Source organism: Pipra filicauda, unplaced genomic scaffold (assembly GCF_003945595.2).
Source record: "Pipra filicauda isolate LSUMZ 115617 unplaced genomic scaffold, ASM394559v2 scaffold111_size4109106_pilon, whole genome shotgun sequence".
In the NCBI taxonomy this organism is placed as follows: Eukaryota; Metazoa; Chordata; class Aves; order Passeriformes; family Pipridae; genus Pipra; species Pipra filicauda.
Window position 1 is genome coordinate 2,153,637 of NW_024103563.1, and position 18,392 is coordinate 2,172,028.

Here is an 18,392-nt window from a genome sequence, read left to right on the forward strand (position 1 = left end):
GTTTGGTTTTGTAATTTTTTAACTCCATGGAAAACTCTTCTTGTGAGAAGTCACCAATTTGTTACCTCTTGACATTTTCAGCATTCTTTTTTTTCTTGCCTATCTATCAATCTGAGTGGTGTTTGTTTGTTTGTGACTTTTTTGTTTGTTTGCTTTTAAGTTGCTCTTCCTAAAGAGGATTTGTCAGACATAGCTGCTACACGTGTGAGTAAAAAAAAGGAAATGGAAATACAGTGTGTGGAATTATTGGTCTAATACTATTCCCTGCTTTAGGTCCCTGTAGATTGCTTATGGTCAGACAGGGAGGCAAAAGGAAAAACTGGTAGAAATGGGCAGAAACTGGCAAAATTGTGCGGGACCCAGAAGATGATCAGATTTCTGTGATGGTAGATATGAAAACCTTTCTGTGTGGGATTAGGGGGCTCTTGTAGTCACAATCATTTCAAACTCTCTGTATTTCTGGGGCTGGTCAAGCCTGTACGAAAAGCTTGGGTAGGCAAGGACCAACCCTGGTGAGAGCTCTCCAAAAGTCAGACTCTGTGCATGTCACTGCTGGAGTGAAGATGACTGTGGGAAATCACATGTGGAGACCAGAAGATAACCAGCACTACCTTGGTTTCCAAACCAGGGTACCCAACCCAAGCTTTGTGTAACTACACAGAATATTTTTCAGGGCTGTAAAGAAATGCTTTCTCATTTTTGCAAATGACTGCAGAAATCTTAAGTCTTTCACAAATCAGTGATATATTTTTCTCCTTGTTCATGCATGTTTCCTCTTGGAGATAGCAGTTGGGCCAAGAAAAATTACATTGGCCACTGCTCTGCTTAACATAAATGTGTTATTAAGAAAAGATGTCTGGACAGTTGAACTTTTCATCTTTGTCCAAACAGATCATTCAAGAAGTGCAATTTTCATGCCTAAATGCTGTTGTAGGAAGCAGCTGAGACCCATGACTTCTTATTTTCCCCATGAAAAAAACCCTTCAAGTAGTAGACTATGGAGTTGCACTCCTCCTCATGGCTTACCAAGACAATATCTTTTAGTAAAACAGCATCCATATAACAATAATTTTTATTATTAAGTTAGACTCTGACTGTTTGTAACTAATATTTTCTGCAGTCAACGAGCCAATGTTTTCAAAGTTCTTGTATTTCAGGTAAATAACTGAAATGTTTCCCCCAAATGTGTTCTCAAATAGCAGACTTTTTTTTTTGCTAACAGCTTTGGAAGTATGTGTAGGTTCTCCTGTATGACTGGTGGCAATTTGCCATTCATAGTCCAAAGTGAAACGTTTCTAGCTACTTCTGGTTTAACCTGTGCAACCCATACAATACCTTTTTGAAAGTTCAGGGGCTTGTTAGCTAGCATGTAAATTGTGATGCTGTTGACCTTGCATATTTATTTTAAGCCGTGTCTGTATATACTGAGTGAAAGATTTAACAGAACAATGTGAAGTTGGCCACAGCTTATCTTCACTTCTTAAAATAACGCAGATACCTCAGAGTGCCATGATCTTTAGTGATATTTTAATTCTGTTGGCACACTTTGAAATAGCCAGCTGGGGCATCACAGGCAGACATCAGTTTTGAAGCTTTGCAGATACCATCTCAATGCCAAGCTTTTGAGTAGTAAAATAATGCATTTATATATAGATTAAACACACAGTAATCAGAAGTGCCTCACAGTGTATGCCAGTAATTGTGAACAGCTACATCGGAGCAATGCAGCTGTTGAAACTCCTTCACACCCCAAATACATGTATTTGGTCCAAATTACTCCTGGGTGTATCTGTATGCTCATTTGGGTTGCAATCATTTGAGAAAATCAGTCCTTGATTATATTTTATCAAGGGAGCACCTGATATAAGGAGGCTTATAGACATATACAAAAATAATCTAATGCCGCAAGCAAGCAAACATCACTGTAACAAAGTTGTGCAGTGCTTGTGTGTACAGTGCTGCCTCCCCACAGGCTTTAGCTATATCTGTGAAATATACAGTGCTGCTACAGAAATACCTTATCACAGTATTGTGGATCATAGAATGTCTTGGCTTGGAAGGGATCTGAAAGATCCAGTTCCAACTACCTCCCTTTCCTGGGCCTAAACCACTTAGACCAGGTTACTCTGAGCCCCATCCAACCTGGTCTTGAAGACTTCCAGGGATGGGGCATCCACAGCTTCTCTGGGCAACCTGTTCCAGTGCCTCACCGCTTTCACAGTAAAGATTTTTTCCTCAGGTCCAGTCTAAAACTACTCTTTTTCAGTTTAAAGCGGTTATCCCTTGTCCTATCACAACGTGCCCTTGTAAACAGTTCCTCTCCATCTTTCTTGTAGGCTCCATTCAAATACCGAATGGCCACAATAAGGTCACTCAAGGGCCTTCTCTTCTCCAGGCTGAACAACCCAACCGTCTCAGCCTTTCCTGATAAGAGAGGTGCTCCAGCCTGTTGATCATCTTTGTGGCCCTCCTCTGGACTCGCTGCTACAGATCCACATCTTTCATATGCTGAGGACCTCAGAGCTGGATGCAGTGCTCTGGGTCGAGTCTCACCAGAGCAGAGTAGAGGGACAGAATCACCTCCCTCAACCTGCTGCCCACACTTGCTTTTGATACAGCCCAAGATACGACTGGCCTTCTGGACTGGAAGTGCACATTGCTGGCTCATGCCCAGCCTAACATGGTAACAAACCAGTTACAAAATGGTGACAAGAATCCTGGGGGTGCTCTAGCCTCTGCTAGCATGCCAGTGCGCAGGTCCAAAAATAATTGCTAGCAACAGCTAATGTTATTCTGTGCCTGTTGCTGGGGCATGTTTTGTGCCAGTCAGTATTTGAGGACTGGAACATGAAGTTCAAGAAATTCTTTCATTGTGATGGAAACCAGTCTTGTCATCATTGTTGTCATCATGCTGCCTGTGTCTTGTTTTTCCCTTGGAGTTTTTATTAGAGGAAGTTTTCGGCAGCCTCTGATTCAACTGTAGAAAGTTATGTTATAAAAAGGAGACCAAGAGCAAAGCTGTCAAGGTCTCAGAGTAGGAAATACAGGGGAAGCTCGTGCTTGGCATGAGAAGCTTTGCTTTGAAAGTCTGATGTGCGTTGTGTGCACTGTAATTTCCTAAACAACAACACAGATCTGATTTTGACTGTGCTACTAATTTACAAAGACCCTGATTAAAGACTTCCTGAAACTGGCATAACTGTACTGTTTGTAGTGCTTCGAGACACTGATCTTTTTTTTTTTTCTTCTGTATGCTAGTTGCATACAGATGAGTGTTTTTAGAAAGATATCAAAAAGTCAAGAAAACAATTACTCCCTGCAAATGTTAGGCAAAACTTTATTTCTGCTGCTTTTGAGTGTCCAATGCTAGTGTTAAGTCAAGTGTCCATTGAATTCAATAGTTTTGTGAGATTGCCAGAAAGACTGTGAGCTTGAAGAATAGCCATTTGACCCAGGTCCAAAAGATTTCTGATCAAAAAGTTTTTAAAGCCCTGTTGGTTTACTTGCCAGAACCTGAAGTAGCCTTGGGATTTGGCAGTCACTCGGCAGTCATGCGTCAGCAGCGGTGCTTCCTGCGCTCCTGGCCAAGTCTGGATAAATGGAAAAGCTTGCATTTTGGAAAGTTTAAACATTTCTGAAAATGTTACTCTCCTTGCCTGTGAATTTGAATAGTATGTGAATATATTTGAGAGTGAAACCTTTGTCCCCCTTTTCAGAAAAATGTGGGAGGTTGTATGTGGTATTATGTGGTTGTATGTGGATTGTGGGACATGCTTAATGGCACTTACTTAAAATCTTCTTTTGAAACTTGACAACATTGGGATAACAGAAGCAAGATTAAGAATGGGAAAGAAATAATTTTCATCATTCTCTCTACTATGAGTTCTATATGGCTCAAAATCTGATAAAGTCCCTAGAGATGCCCAAGTCCATTTTATCTCAGTCCACTGAGCAATCTGTGTCCATTTTTCATTATTTGGGTGCCACGAATGATGTTGCTTGTCTCTATTTACACTTTTGTTTTTCAAATGCAGACTGGGTTCCACACCTGTTGCTTTCCTTTGAAAAACACATCTCTCCACCATGCATGGTTTATGATGCGAACTTGCAGGCATTCTTAAATTATAAAAGGATATGTGGTGATCTGTCAAGGGACAGTTGTCTCTAAATGGATTAAAAGAAGCTTACGTGGTTTAAATATGGACTATGCCCTTCATATACTGAAAATAGTTCTAGTTAGCTTGAACTGGATAAATAGTGTGAATATTCAGCACCTATGCAGGTAACTGGTTAGTTTCTCAATTTCAGATAGTTAATTTTGCACCTCTGTGCATGTGGGATGTAAAGAGTAGAAAAAGAAAAACAAACCTAAGGCAAATAAATACATGAACTGACAAGTGTTGTTAGATAAACTGTTCCTAAGCATCAGCCCACAGGAAAAAATGAGACACTGGTTAAATAAAACCTGTTCTCTACCATGCAAGTTCTCAGCTGTTGAGAATCAAAACTGTAGTGCCCTGACTCATTAACTCTTACTACCTTCCTCTAGTAAAGGGTGAAATGAGAATAAATTAATGACTGGCTGTTTGGAAAATAAGTGTCTTCCTGAAAGATAGCAGTAGCATCATGAAAGTGTAACAGCATAAGAAAGATGGGATGTTTGGTAATGCTGGGAAAAGCAGAGAGGTTTTTCAGGTACACAGGATATTCTAGAGGCCTGAAAAAATGTAAATACAAATTGAGATCCATCACTGCAAGTTTAACTAGATATGTATCTGTTACACCAGCTTATAAAAAGGTAAGTGGTATCTGCAGACTTGAGCTTATAATTAATAGCTGACTTTCACTGCTGCACCATTTTGAGGGCTTGTTTCAATCAATTTTTTTGAAAAATTACTGCCTTTGAAAAATTCCAGGGTATTGTCAGTAGAAAGTCATGTCTGTGGCACAAAACCGCAAAACCCCATGAGGTAATAAAAACACATATTGTGCCTGTCAAACATTGCTCCCTTACTTCGGCTATAGGGCAAAACAAAAGTAATGTTTGCAGAATTGTGACAAATCCCAACAGGTTTTGTGACTGTGAGATGTTTTGCATCTGTTTTGCATCAGTGATTAGTTGCCTACAAAAGCAGTTACTTGCTTCATATGCTGTAAGTGTGCTGTGAATGTTATCCTCTAAATATTTTGAGCTGAGGGGGATGAAAGATTCTTTTTCCAAAACTAGACTGTGGGAAGGAAAAACTTGTTAGCTGGATCAGTTGGAGGCAGATGGGATTATTAATTTTTCCCTTCTTTCACAGTTGTTGCAAACAACAGAAGAATTATAGAACTGTGGTTTATGCACCTTTACTTAACCAGTGTTAGTATCCAGTATAATTGGTTCCTTGGCCAGCTTATTGACTGCAGAAATTAACTATTTGAGATCACTGCTGCTTTCCAATTTGTCTTGCTTAGCTTTTGCAGTAAACAAAACAATTTATAGGTGCAGCTCATACTCTGGCAGTTGATCTTTGACTTCCCTTTCCCTTAAAGGTGTGGTGAGACCTGTTGGCCAGGCTAACTTGAGGTCTTGATGCAACAGTTGAAAGAAGTCAAGGAAACCTCCAAACTGAAGTTGTTAGATATCTAAAGCTATAGTAGACAGCCATGTTGAGACATAAATAGCTTTCCTTAGCATGTTAGACCTGCAATACATGCTGCTAAGCCAGTGACCTTAAATATATAACCATATAAACAATACATGGAAATGATACAGTGCAACAAAAGCAAGGATCTGTAGTGGCAAAATTAACAGCTTCTGGCAAGTATATGGTCATTAAATTGATCCTGTAATAATTCTCTCATGTGATTTATGGTGCTTCAGCTCTGCTGTCCGGAGCCACTACCACCTGTGGTGGTGTCCTCTTTGGAGACAGCCTGTGGGAGCCCCTTCAAATACACCTGCAAAGAAGACTTGTTCAGCTATGTGCCGGCTGCAGTGCCCGTGGTAGTTTTTGTGGCAGTTTGCCAGTCAGGTCCTGTGCTCATGCACCTCAAGGATGGATATTCAACTCTTGCTGCTGGGGTGACATGGGAGGGAGGAAAGAGGTATGTGAGGGGCTGAATAGTAAAGACAGTTAGTTGGCTGGTTTAGTGGTGGGTCCCACTGAGAAGTCAGGCAAATGCTTAATGATATTCCTGACCTTAATTGGAAATAATTAAACCCATAGCAAAACCAACACAAGTTCATCCTTTTAAATAGATTTAGCATCATCTTTCTTGTCTTGTTTGGTTAACTACACTTTTACTAACCTCCTCAGAATTTTTGGAAGCAATGAATGGGTGAGCTGCTTCACAGACGAGAGGTGTGCTTAGCTTCCATAAGGACTAAAATACAATAATCTTGTGACTCTCTAAATTGCCAGATTCTTCATTCGAAAAAAAAAAAAAAGCTCATTCCCACGGACATGCTTAAGGAGAAAAAAAAAATAAAAGTACCAAATAAGGACATGTTGGGGATGGGAAGCTGTTTGTGGTGAATTTCCAGCTAAAATAGATATGACTACACTTTTCAAGTTTCTTTGGGCTATGTTTTAAACAAAGGAGGTAATTTAAACATTACTCACCATATTGTGGAAAGCACTGGAAAAAATAATTCAGTGCTTAGTTTTGAATCTTTTAAATTATAACCTAGATTTGATGACAGATTGAAGTCAACATGAAGCTAGGCCCCTTTTCTTTTTTTTTTCCCCCTAAGAATTTTGGAGGAGAGACTAGGTCTGCAAGTCATTTAGACCTATGCTTTTCGTTAAGATGGCTATTTTTAAAGGTAGCTTGCTGTGTTAGAATTACTATCTAATAAGCACTCATAAAGAAAATCAAATGTGTAAATTATACTTCATTAAAAGCCCGGATATAGTTGTTTTATCTTGTTATTTGCACTTAACTGTTATGTGGATACTCTTACTTAGCAAGACAGCTTGAGAAGCTTAAAGAAAAGAAAAAAATGAGTTTATAGCAAGACATAGCTGATAGAAATTATCTCTGTCACTGAAGGCAAGGTATAAGGAAGTCTTATATACAAGCCAGAAGTTTTCCTGTTGCTTGTGAGAAGCCACCCAGTGACAAGATGGGAGTCCTGCTTACCAAACTTGATTATTTAGAAATGCTAAGCTACCACTTGTATATAGGCTGTTTATAACTTTTCTAGGACAACTGACAGCAATCTGCCTTACAGGATTGTAAGGCATCATCCATACTTGGTACTGGGGATGCTTTACCTGCTTGTGCTCTAATCAGGGGAATTGTGGGCAGGTATGTACAGACATGCCTTCCCAGTCCAGTGCTAACCATATGCAGGGGATCTCCAGGTTTCTAAACCTTCTTCCTTCATGGAAGCAAGAAACTTGTTTTTAAAAGCCTCTGACAGCCAGAAGGTAAGTGAGATAAATTCCTTGGTATTTTTCCCTAGCTTTTTGTTTGGTTTTTGGTTTTGCTGTAGTAGAATAAAATATTATCTGCCTGCACTTAAATTCTCTTTACAAATGCGTTTGGTAGGGTTGCCACAGACCACAGGAATGAGACTATGAGCAGTGGTTGTCTTTGGGAGGTCTTAAAAACAACTAATCCTTTGTGGGTAGGAATACCAAAGCAAAGGGCAGATTTTTTTCTTTCCTAAAATATCAGCACTGTTTATTTTAACACATAATTATGATATCACAAACCTTATTTAAACTAAAGAGGGGGGACCTAAATTTGATTTGGCCAACTATCAAACAGACAGTAAAGCAAGAACATAATTTTTCTTTCTTTCACCTGACCTAGTGCTTCATTGTAATCTGGTGTGCTGGGGGAGCGCACAGTGTGAGGATGTGAAAGTATTATATAGTGTATATCAAATGTAAAATGCTAACATGCACATTCTATTAATTCTCCCCCTCTAAACTGATTGAAAGTGTAGAAATTTTTTGAGAGTGACACATGAGCTAATATTCTCAGGCTGAATTTAATGAAATATTATCTCAATGTACTATTCTGACAAGACATAAATACCAGTATTCTCAGTATACTCCATTAAATATACCTCCTCAAAGTACATCAAACCCAAAAGTTATTAGGTGTTTAAAGTGGTTCATTGGACAGAAGAGATCCTTTTCTGAGATTTCACATACAAACAGAGCACCCACAAAAACCCTTCAGTATTTTATTAATGATGAGACTACTGTGTCTCACACTGTTTGCGTTTTAATCATAGAATGTCCTGAGTTGAGACACCTACAAGGATCATCAAAGTCCAACTCCTGGCCATGCATAGGATCATGCTAAGAATCACACTGTGTGCCTGAGAGCACTCCTTGAACTCTGTCAGTCTTGGTTCTGTGACTTCTTCCCTGAGGAGCCTGTTCCAGCACTCAACCACCCTCTGGGTGAAGAACCTTTTCCTAATAATCCAACCTAAACCTCCCCTAACACACTTTCACGGTATTCCCTTGGGTCCTGTCACTGGTCACCACAGACAAGAGATCAGTGCCTGCCCCTCCATTTCCCCAAATGAGGAAGTTGTACCTGCAATGACACCTCCCCTCAGTCTCCTTTTCTTCAGGCTGAATAAGCCACGTGACCTCCGGTGCTCCTCATACGGCTTACCCTAAAGGCCCTTCACTATCTTTGTATCCCTCCTTTAGATGCTCCCTTATAGTTTTATATCTTTCTTATATTGTGGTGCCCAAAACTGCACACAATATTCCCAGTGCAGAGCAGAGCAGGACAATCCTCTCCCTCGACTGCCTGGCGATGCTTTGCCTGATGCCCCCAGGACACGGTTGGCCCTCCTGCCAGGGCATTGCTGACTCATATTCAACTTGCTGTTGACCAGGACCCCCAAGTCCCCTCAGTTTAATATCATCAGCAAACTTACCTAGTATACATTGGAGTCCTGCATCCAAGTCATTTCTGAAGATGTTGAAGAGCACTGAGTCTAAAATGGAGCCCTGTGGAACCACACTAGTGACCATTTGCCACCCTGATTTGATATGTCATATTGAATAATCATGAGAATTTGAATTATCATGGGTTAACAGACTCTGTTTTGTAGGGTAAGAGGAGAAAGAATGCATTTTTAATGTAGGAATTAGTTTGCAGAGGGAGATGTTAGTACCAAGACTCCTGGAGAAGTATCGTATCTGAAGTACCATTTTGCATCCCATCTTTTCCTCTCCTGTATCACTGATTTGAAATTGCCATTTGCTCCTCTAAGCAGGCAGTCAGCACTGATGTTTGCATTGTTTGATTGTAATTAACATTATTTGACATAATTTTGTATGTTCAACAAAAAGTAAACTAAAATAATAAACTAGAAAAAAGAGAATGACTGATGAAATAAAATGTTGACAGCCATCTGTTGAGATGTTAGTAAGTATGATGACAGACTAGAGATTTGAAAACATTGTTGCATCTCTTTAGGCAGAAAAAAAAGAGTCATCTCTTTTTTTGCAATGGCTGCAACAGATTCCAATTTTCATTGAGTCATACTTAATGATAATTTTGCTACCTCCGCTTTTCCATGTGTTGGGATGTGGACAGGTTTGCAATCTCAAGGCTGCAGATGCATGTCCTGGCAAGATTGCTGAAGTGCTGATTTACCGACTGGTGTTGCCCGGGGCAGTGTGTCTTTCTACAAAACTGTGGGAAATGCAGTTGTATGTTATATTAGTGTGTATAAGGAAACCATTTTGGATGCTGTATAAATTGCAACAAGAAGCAAGCTTAACAATGTTCTTGTTTTTCTATTGTTGTGAGTCAGAGCAAGGTTGGTAAAAAATTAATTATGTCTGTGATAAAGAAGGGGCTTGTGTTTAAGGAAAAAAATGCCTATATTTTGATTATTCTTTTTTCTGTGCTTTAAATTATGTCTACATTTATTATTATTCAGATAACCCCTAGTGAAAGTCATGACTTGTTATATATGTTAAATGTCTTCTGCTTGTCATCTTTATTCCATGAGTTGGCTAATTTATGAAAGGCAAATTTATTTAGCTTCCTGCCCTGTCTACTGAGTGTTCTCCAGAAATAAAATGAAGCTAACCAACAGAACTGCAGACTACAATGGCAAAACCACTAAAATATCAGGTTTTTGGAAGGAAGATGTGACCAGTGGCTTTTCAGGAGTGTAGCATCTGCTGCCAAAACCTGTAATCTGATGATTGATCAGCTAAGAAAAAGGAGTTAGTTTTGAAATGAGAGAGACAGGACGGGGAATAGGAAGGGAATCCTTCCTTTCTTCCATCCTTCTGTTAGAAAGGTTCAGTTCAGAACAACAAATAAAGTTTTGTGGAAAATTTTTCAACTTTGGCTTCATTTGGTGGACTTGACAGTGTTAGGTTTATAGTTGGGCTCAATCTTTAAGATCTTTTCCAACCGAGATGATTCTGTAATTCAGTGAAGGTGTTGCAGCTTCTTGTATCTCACACCAGAGTTTAGGCAATTCTTCAAGTTACAGAGATGTGAAAACCGCACTGTTAATACCAGTATTGTGTGCTCCCCTTGTTTACAGAGGAGTTTATGTGAGCACAGTTACCTTCTTGTGAATTTCCCACTGATTTTTGCATCAGTCTTTTAAGTTATGAATACATTATAGTCCCTTGACTTAGGAGCAGAAGGACAGGGGATGATGGGGCTTTCAATGCAGTTTAGAAAAGAGACAACTCTGAAATGTCTTTTGGATTTTAGGTTCAGTGAAGAAGTAGGGATTTACTGGCTGAGGGTCTGGGCCTCTGTTGTGTGATTATACGCACAGGACAGCTGAGATTTGTCCAAAAAAGTCCTGCCTTGCATTGAGCTTGCTTCCATAATGCTAATTATGAAGATAACAGAGTTTTCATTGATGATCTGTCTCTGCAGATGGTGTACTCCCTGCTGAAGCATGAAGAACTGTAGCTTTAGCTTTAGTAATTACAGAAGGGTTCTGTCAAATTGCTTGTGTCTTTTTTTTTTTTTAATGGGAGAAATACTTGGAAAGTGAATGAATAATAGGAGAATTTAAAGAATGAATAGTTATTGCTGGGCATATTGCTTACAGTGAAGAGTGGACTAATTCATTTTCCTAATAAGGCTGTGCTGGAAGTTGGAATGTTTTGAATTGCATTAAATGTCATGAAAGTATTCATCAGAGAGGAACAGCTTGTGGTATGTTTAGACAGCAAATTTTATCATGTTTGGTTGAAATGACCTGTTTACACAAGCTAAATATAGCTTTGCCCCCTCCGCCCCCTCCACAGAAAGAATAAATGACTTTGATGTAGAAGCCTGTGCAAAAAATTTGTGCACTTTTATTTTCAATATTAGTATATTAGTAAGTGATGGCTGCTGCTTCTGGTTTTATTGTTTATAATAATTCCTATGAAGGTTGATACTGTAAGATTTGCCAAGGTCTTTTGTGTGAGTTGTTTATAATAAACCTTTATACTGAGCTTTTATGTCTTTGCTTTGTTTGTATGTTATTGAAAGCATTGCATAAACTAGTATGCTGAACTGCTAGTTTTAAATCATTCAGAAAATATCATGCTTCAAGCTATACTACTTTTTTTAGTAAGTAGTAATAGGGCAAGTGTGTCATCTCATTCGGAAAACCTTTATCATCAGTTATTCATACGTTCAATGGGACCAAATCAGCATGAAATCCTAGTATGTTTAATTACTAGGTGGCAAATTAAGTGCTAACAGCTACAAAATGTAAAAGATGCTGCAGTTTAATTAATTTTTGGCTATGCAATTTGGTGGTGTCTGTGAAAATCTTAAAGGAAATAGCCCCGAAGAAGGAATTTTCTTAAATGTGTGTGTTGGATGTGTTTTGCTTTTCAGCTTGAAGTGTGCATTTCCTTTTGTACTGTCTTGTCTAACCACTGTGCATTTTTCACATTATGATCTTAGTGGCTCAGTTTGCTGGGTGAGCATTTTCTCTTTACAATACAGGATAAATCACAGATTTTAGTCTGATTATAGTCTGAAGTCAACAAGGCCAAGTTAAACTGCTTGAAGTATGTCTGGGGCACACAAATTTATGTCCTTGTTTCAAGTATGTTTGCGAGGGAAATAAAGTAACGTTATGTTGTCTGCCTCCACTGTTTAAAAGGAACATTTTGAACATTTTGATTATCTAGTCTTTTTTTCACCCTTTCCTTCTTTTTCTTTTTGTATGACATTTTTGAAGGTGAATTTTGAAAAGTGTGTTTTCAGGTCATCTGGTAATAACGGTTTAAAATAATTTTTACTCAGTGCTGTACCGATGAATGCAGAGCAATCTCATCCATTGCAAACTCAAATTTGATTATTTTGTAAAAACAAAAAAAAAAATTAAGTATGTTCCTTTTATAAGACTGAAACTCAAGGCCCAGCATTAGCAAAGAGAAGCTTTTTTCTCAAGCGTGAAATATGGTAGTTGGCTTGAATAATAAATGTCTTCCTACATCTTCCTGTTGGATCAGCTTAATTAATACATAAAACATTTCAAGTTACTTTATTGGAAAAAAAAGTATATGTAAGATATGAAGCCAGATGCACGTTTCCTTCTAACTCTGGTCTTAAAAAAAAAAGAAAAGTTTCCATATGTATTGGTATTTTTTTTTTTCCTCCTTGTTGCTTTTGTTGCTGCAAATTGACAACTCTGCAATTAGGAGTGATTAATGATGCACCCTAGTGCTGTGGAGGGCTGGAGGTCAGGCTTTTCATAGGCTGCACGCTCTGTGGGAAAGGGGAGAATGGCCCTGTTCCCCAGAGCGGACAAAACCCTCTCTCTGTTGAGAATTGCTGTTGATGTGGACATAATGTGTGTCAGCAGCGATGCACAAGTGGTGAAGCCAAAGTGCAGAAGATGATCTTCTCCTGCTATGCATTTTTTCCCCCTTTTTTTTTTTTCCCCCCTGTCAATGTAGCATCTGGATTATATGTTTTGCTTTTTGTAAGTTAACTACTGAACCTGCAGCAGGATTCCTGTTGCTGGAATCTGATGAGCGCTGAGGGCCAAATGACTTTCAGGAAAGGAGTAAATATTGTGAACAAAATAGTAAAAAGAAGGGGAAAAAAATAAAGAGGACAAAACGGAAAATTAAAAAAAGGAGTGGTTAAAGGTAACAAGTGTGCCTAATACTAGCTCTCCATGTTCTCCTGGTAAAAATTGAAAAACTGGTTTATACAATAGAAATGTTTTTAAAATTGTAGCCTTTGTTAGCTGATGTCCAATTAAATGAACCTTTTTACCTCCCTAGCAAATTATCTTTTGGAAATCAGAATCCAGCTACAGTTTTTCAGTTGTTCAAAAGCCATATTAGAAATCAGGGTTGTGTGATTTCAGGAAGGATACGATTGGTGGTTCTTGGATCATTAAGGGTGACTGCTTCTCTGAGCAGCCACCAAATATGGCCAGAAATGTTTTGAAATGTGTCGAGAACCCACTTTTTATCAGAACAGCATAAAAACACTCAAGTGTATCAGCAGCAATGTTTTCAAGCAAAACATTAATGTATCATATTTTTAATATATTTAATTTAGTGTGTGCATGTGTATTTTTGCATACAAGTATACTCAAAGCCGAAAAAAGCTAGATCAAGTAAGATGTCTTTTACCTGTAACACATTGCTGTTTCACTTCAGGTGTAACAAAATCTATCAACTCTTTATCTACTTAATAGTTTCCATTGTGATACTTCCTTTCCTTCCCACCACCCCATAGTAGTTTCAATGTGCCCATTGTTTGGGAGAAATTTTTTTGCCATCTACTGTAGCGTTCAAGTGACATTAACCTTACTTTTGAAAACCAAAGACGGTGCAAAAAGTTTCTGTATTATTTAACTTGCTAAGTTCCTCAGAAGGGTTTTTGTTTTTGTTCTAAAAGGAAGCTTTCTGTTTTAACCCTGTGTATAGGTTATGTACTATTTAAAATGCAATTTATCTGACCTGAGCTTTTGAGTTATTTGACAGAGTTTCTTGTGAAAGGATAAAAAATAGCAAGCAAATTGAAGCTGAAGTCTCCTAACTGGTGATAGAGAATTATGAATTTATAAATCAAATAGTACTTGATGATAGATGCCAGAGTTCTTAACATTGTATCTGGACAAATTAATTCAGTTTTGTTTTGTTTTTTCCTTGTGTGAACAACAGTATTCTAGGTTTAACTTGAATTGTTCCTTTAGAGGAAATAAAATTAAATATTTTGTATATCTGTGGATGGATGTGGTGAGGTGGAACAGGGAAATGCTTAAACATTAAAGAATTTGGGTTTTACAATAATGTTTGTTTTTCCTCTTCCAGAGTGGCTTCTGTACAAAAACCCGATCTTATTAATGTGCCAAAGGTATGTTCATCCTCACAATGAAGAAATGTAGCATGTGGCACTAACTGATATCCATCTATCCAACTCTGTTATTGATAAGCACTGTCATTCAAACTTTCCTTTCAGTATAAGATGCTTGTTTTCCATGTGTTACATTAAGAGTATTGCAGCATTTGGATCTTTGAGTGGTTACCTTTTTTTTCTGCTCCTAAAGAAAATGGAAAGACCTGGCAAATGATTATCCAAAAAAAACAAAAAAGAGTGAATAAATGTTATCTTCCAACTCTCAGAAAATTTGTTTTAGGAAGATATTTCTGATGTTTTCCCTCTATACCTAAGAAACAGAGTAGGCTTTATTTTGGTGGTGATTTCTTTTCTTTGTTTTTGGGGATTTGTTTGTTTTAATGGACACTAAGATCTTTCTTTGTATTTGAAAGAAGCTTATCCAAATACTACAGTTTCAGAGAACAAGTCCCCTCACTTTCCTTAAAACCCTGGAGAATTATTTGTTCTTGAGTTCTTCTAATGTTTTGTTCTATGCAACAGTTTCAAACCTCCCTTTTTGATAAGAAAGCTGTTTGCAAACTTGAAAATACTTATAAATAGCCTGTACTTTAAAATCCTCTCCACTGACCATAAATAATGTGTAGTATATTACTGTTCTGCTGACCGTGACTTGAAAGGCCACAGTTTGGGAACCACAATGTTAAAATGTGGATCCCAGCACAAAAAAACCCACAGAAACCAAACCTGCATTTTTTGAATATATTAATCTGACAAAGGTATATGGAGACATTGGGGAACACCGATGTGCTCTAGTTCTGTTCTTAAGGATCTTACCAACAGATCAGTATGTATAGTGTGTGTGTACACATGCACAGTCCATTTGTGTATGGGGAACGTGCATATCTCAAATTGGGTTTGAGAGATGGAATATGGATTTTTATAAAAAACAGTAGTTTTTTTCCACATGAGTTACCCACTGGGTTTTGCAATAGAGAGGTTTTTCAGATTCTCTTGAATTTGTTGATTTGTGTGGTGTCTGGTTTGGATATGATGAGAGGGGTCAGCATCGCAGAATTTCATATTGATTGTGTATGTTTGGATCGTTTCCTTTCCTAAAGTGCATGGCTTGGATTGTTTTTCCATACATTTTATGGCTTCAGTCTTGAGAAAGCTTGCTTCTCTGCTTCCCTTTTTCACGCTAGGTGGGTTATCTCCTCTGAGAACAGTGAAAATCCCCACTGAGGAATGTGCATGCGTTTGGCGTGGTTTTGTGTGTTTCTTTTTTTGTTTTTCATCTCACATAGGGAGAACCTACTGAAGTAGTTAAGCCTGTGCCCATTGCCTCTGCTGTTGCACCCAAAGTCACTGCCACAGCGAGCGTGGCTTACAATAAGACGCCAAGGCCGTTTGGAGCTGTAACCTCCTCCAAAGTCACCTCCATCCCATCACCGTCCTCCGCATTCACCCCGGCCCAGGCGTCGGCTCCGTCGCTGACGGCTGCCGCCCCAGCCCCGTTTGCCGCGCCCGGACTGCATGTTCACACCAAGCCTAACCCTGAGCAGCGGTCGCCTGTGCCGAGCGCTGCTAAACCTGCAGTTAATGTCCCATGGCAGCCCGCCGCGCAAAATGCTGCCCCGAGCGCCTCTGCCGGTGACGGCGCCCAGGATGTAGCCGAGGGGCCACGACGAGGATTCAGAGAAAACCAGGGGGAGAGTAAACAGCAAAATGGGTAGGTGGGATTTTTTTTTTTGCTGTGAGGGTCTCTCCTCACAGGAAAAAAGCTGGGCTTGTTTAAGGGCTGAGTAAAACACAACTTGGAGAAGTCATTTAACTGCCGGAAGCAAATCCCTCAGAAGGAACTTGCATTTTAAAAGAGATGCTTCAGAGGGCCAAGCCGGACTTTTGGTGATGATTTTTCTCATGAGTGATATATCAGTTTGCAGAGTGTCACAGCTAAATTGAACAAGGACCACAAAATGCTTTATGCAATGTGTTCTGGACCTTACAGCAAGCCTGGTATTAATTTCAATGTCCATGTCTCACTGTGTATTTTGACGCCCAATACAGTGACTGAAAGCAGCAGGCACTTAAAAATGCAGAGCAGTCTGTCAAGAAGTGTCAGTGGGTACGGGGATGGCTGGGAATCAGATGCTCTGAAAGACCAACCGTGGCCCTGGCAGAAAAGGTGGAAAAAGGTCCCAGAAAGGAGGCAAAGGGACAGATGTCTCATTACTTCTCTGCACAACACAGGAGAAACTTTTTAAGATGTATTCAAGGATGTTGTCAGGGTTGAGCAGATTTTTCACAGTGCTATAATGTAAATACCTCAACTTTAAATTTTACCTTTACCTTTAAAAAGCAGTGCAGATTTAAAATTTGATTAATTTCCATATTCAAATAATTGTGTACGTTAAAGTGGATATTGGAGACTGTACATTCAAGGAACTGTAAGGCAGCATGAAAGGCTTATACTATACCTGGCATAGCATATAGGCTAATAAACAATAGATTAGTAAGTTAAATTGGGCTCAGCAGCAGTCCTAGGAACTCAGACCTGCAGTAAGGTTTTTGGCTGGGGATGCCTTCATCTCTCCCAGAAATTCCAGGGCAGGGTTTGGGTGCTGCAGTACCCCAGGGACTGGATCCCAGTGGCTGCTGTGCTGTGGGAAGAGAAGGAGGCTGAGCACAAGCAGTCCCATGCCAACTGGCCTCTGTTCCCAGCAGCAGTGTCCAGCAGGTTGAATTACATGATAAAAAGGGCAGGAGAGGAGCTGTAGGTTTCTCTGCAGCCTTAAGGATTTAAAGCCTGGGCTAAAAACCTAAAAGGTGTGGTTACTATTTGCCATCCCGCAAATGAAAGAGGCTGGAAGAGTAGGCCTTGTGCCTCTGTCCTCTGATAGCCTCTCAGCATATAAAGTATATGAAGAACCCTACATAAAGGTAAACATCCATGTCAACTAAAATAATGGATAAATTGCAGTTTCAGTTGAGCTTCTAAACTTCTTTAGGTACCTATTCCCTTTATATTTTAATATGAATATTTTCCATATGTGGACTCATAAAATGCAGTCCATATGCATTTTATATCACACTGTAGTCATGGTAACTTCCAGCCCTTTCTTAAACAACTGGTGGCAGGAATCCACTCTGCATAGAAGTGAGTGAAAGTATGAAGTATGAAATCAGGAGATTCCAAGGACTTGCTCAATGCTGGTAGAATTGTTGAATACACTTTAGCAAACTGACTCTTATCTTTCCAGGAATAGTGTTTTAACAAATAACTGTGTAAGGAGTATTCAAAACCAGCAATTAGTACTAAAAAAGAGGAACAATAGCAACAAAAGTAGGTCTCCTAAAAGGAAGTGCTGCAGGCACAACCAAGATAGGATGACTGGGTAAGCACTAATATGTGCCCTACCTTACTTAGAGGATGAATAATACCTACAAAGAGGATGAATAATCACAGCTGAGAGGTGAAGAAATCCCTGTCTCACTGTCAGCCTTGCAGATTTAGTTTGGGAAAGCTTGAAAATATTTTAGAGCTGTAAAAACCTACTTTACTTTGCAATCTTTCTTATAATAGTGTGTTTGGGCTGTCTAACTGTCTTGCAGTCCTAAGGCACGAAACAAAAACAAGCAGACAAAAGCGACTAAGATGATTGCATTAGTCTACTGCTACACTACTCTGTTTTATATAGAAAAAATAAATTTCTACAGCGATGTTAAACTATATCCCCATTTAAAATTGTATCAGTGGCATCTATGAAATATCAGAAACACTGAAGTCTGAAATAAATTCCATTTTGCTTCTGTGTTTTACATGATACGTTTTCTCAAAACAAACAAACAAACAAAGCAATTTGTATCTTGTTCATAGATGGCAATGCTGAGCAAATGCCATTCTTCAGACAAGTACCTTGTTGTACTCACAGTTTCCTCCCTTCCTTTGGCTTCCCTCAAACCACATTCAGGATATAAACTATTTAACTTCACTTCAGGATGGGAAAGGAAGTTTTGTTTCCCTTGTTTAGTCCTAGCTTAGAAAGAGAGCAATTTGTCTTCACTGGACTGTGTGCAAA

At 39.0% G+C, this 18,392-nt stretch overlaps 1 protein-coding gene across 7 annotated transcripts in view; it reads left to right on the plus strand.

Annotated features, from left to right (window-relative positions):
• PDLIM5 (PDZ and LIM domain 5) overlaps positions 1–18,392 on the plus strand; it is a 125,720-nt gene that overhangs the window by 56,075 nt on the left and 51,253 nt on the right. For 4 of the 7 annotated variants that reach the window (XM_039382632.1, XM_039382636.1, XM_039382646.1 and 1 more), the window contains exons 4-5: positions 14,286–14,328; positions 15,927–16,042. In XM_039382632.1, coding sequence (XP_039238566.1) covers positions 14,286–14,328; positions 15,927–16,042 — 159 coding nt within the window. Of the gene's footprint in view, positions 1–14,285; positions 14,329–15,617; positions 16,043–18,392 lie in introns of all 7 variants that reach the window. The other 3 variants (XM_027731735.2, XM_039382627.1, XM_039382644.1) reach the window with 1 other exon arrangement.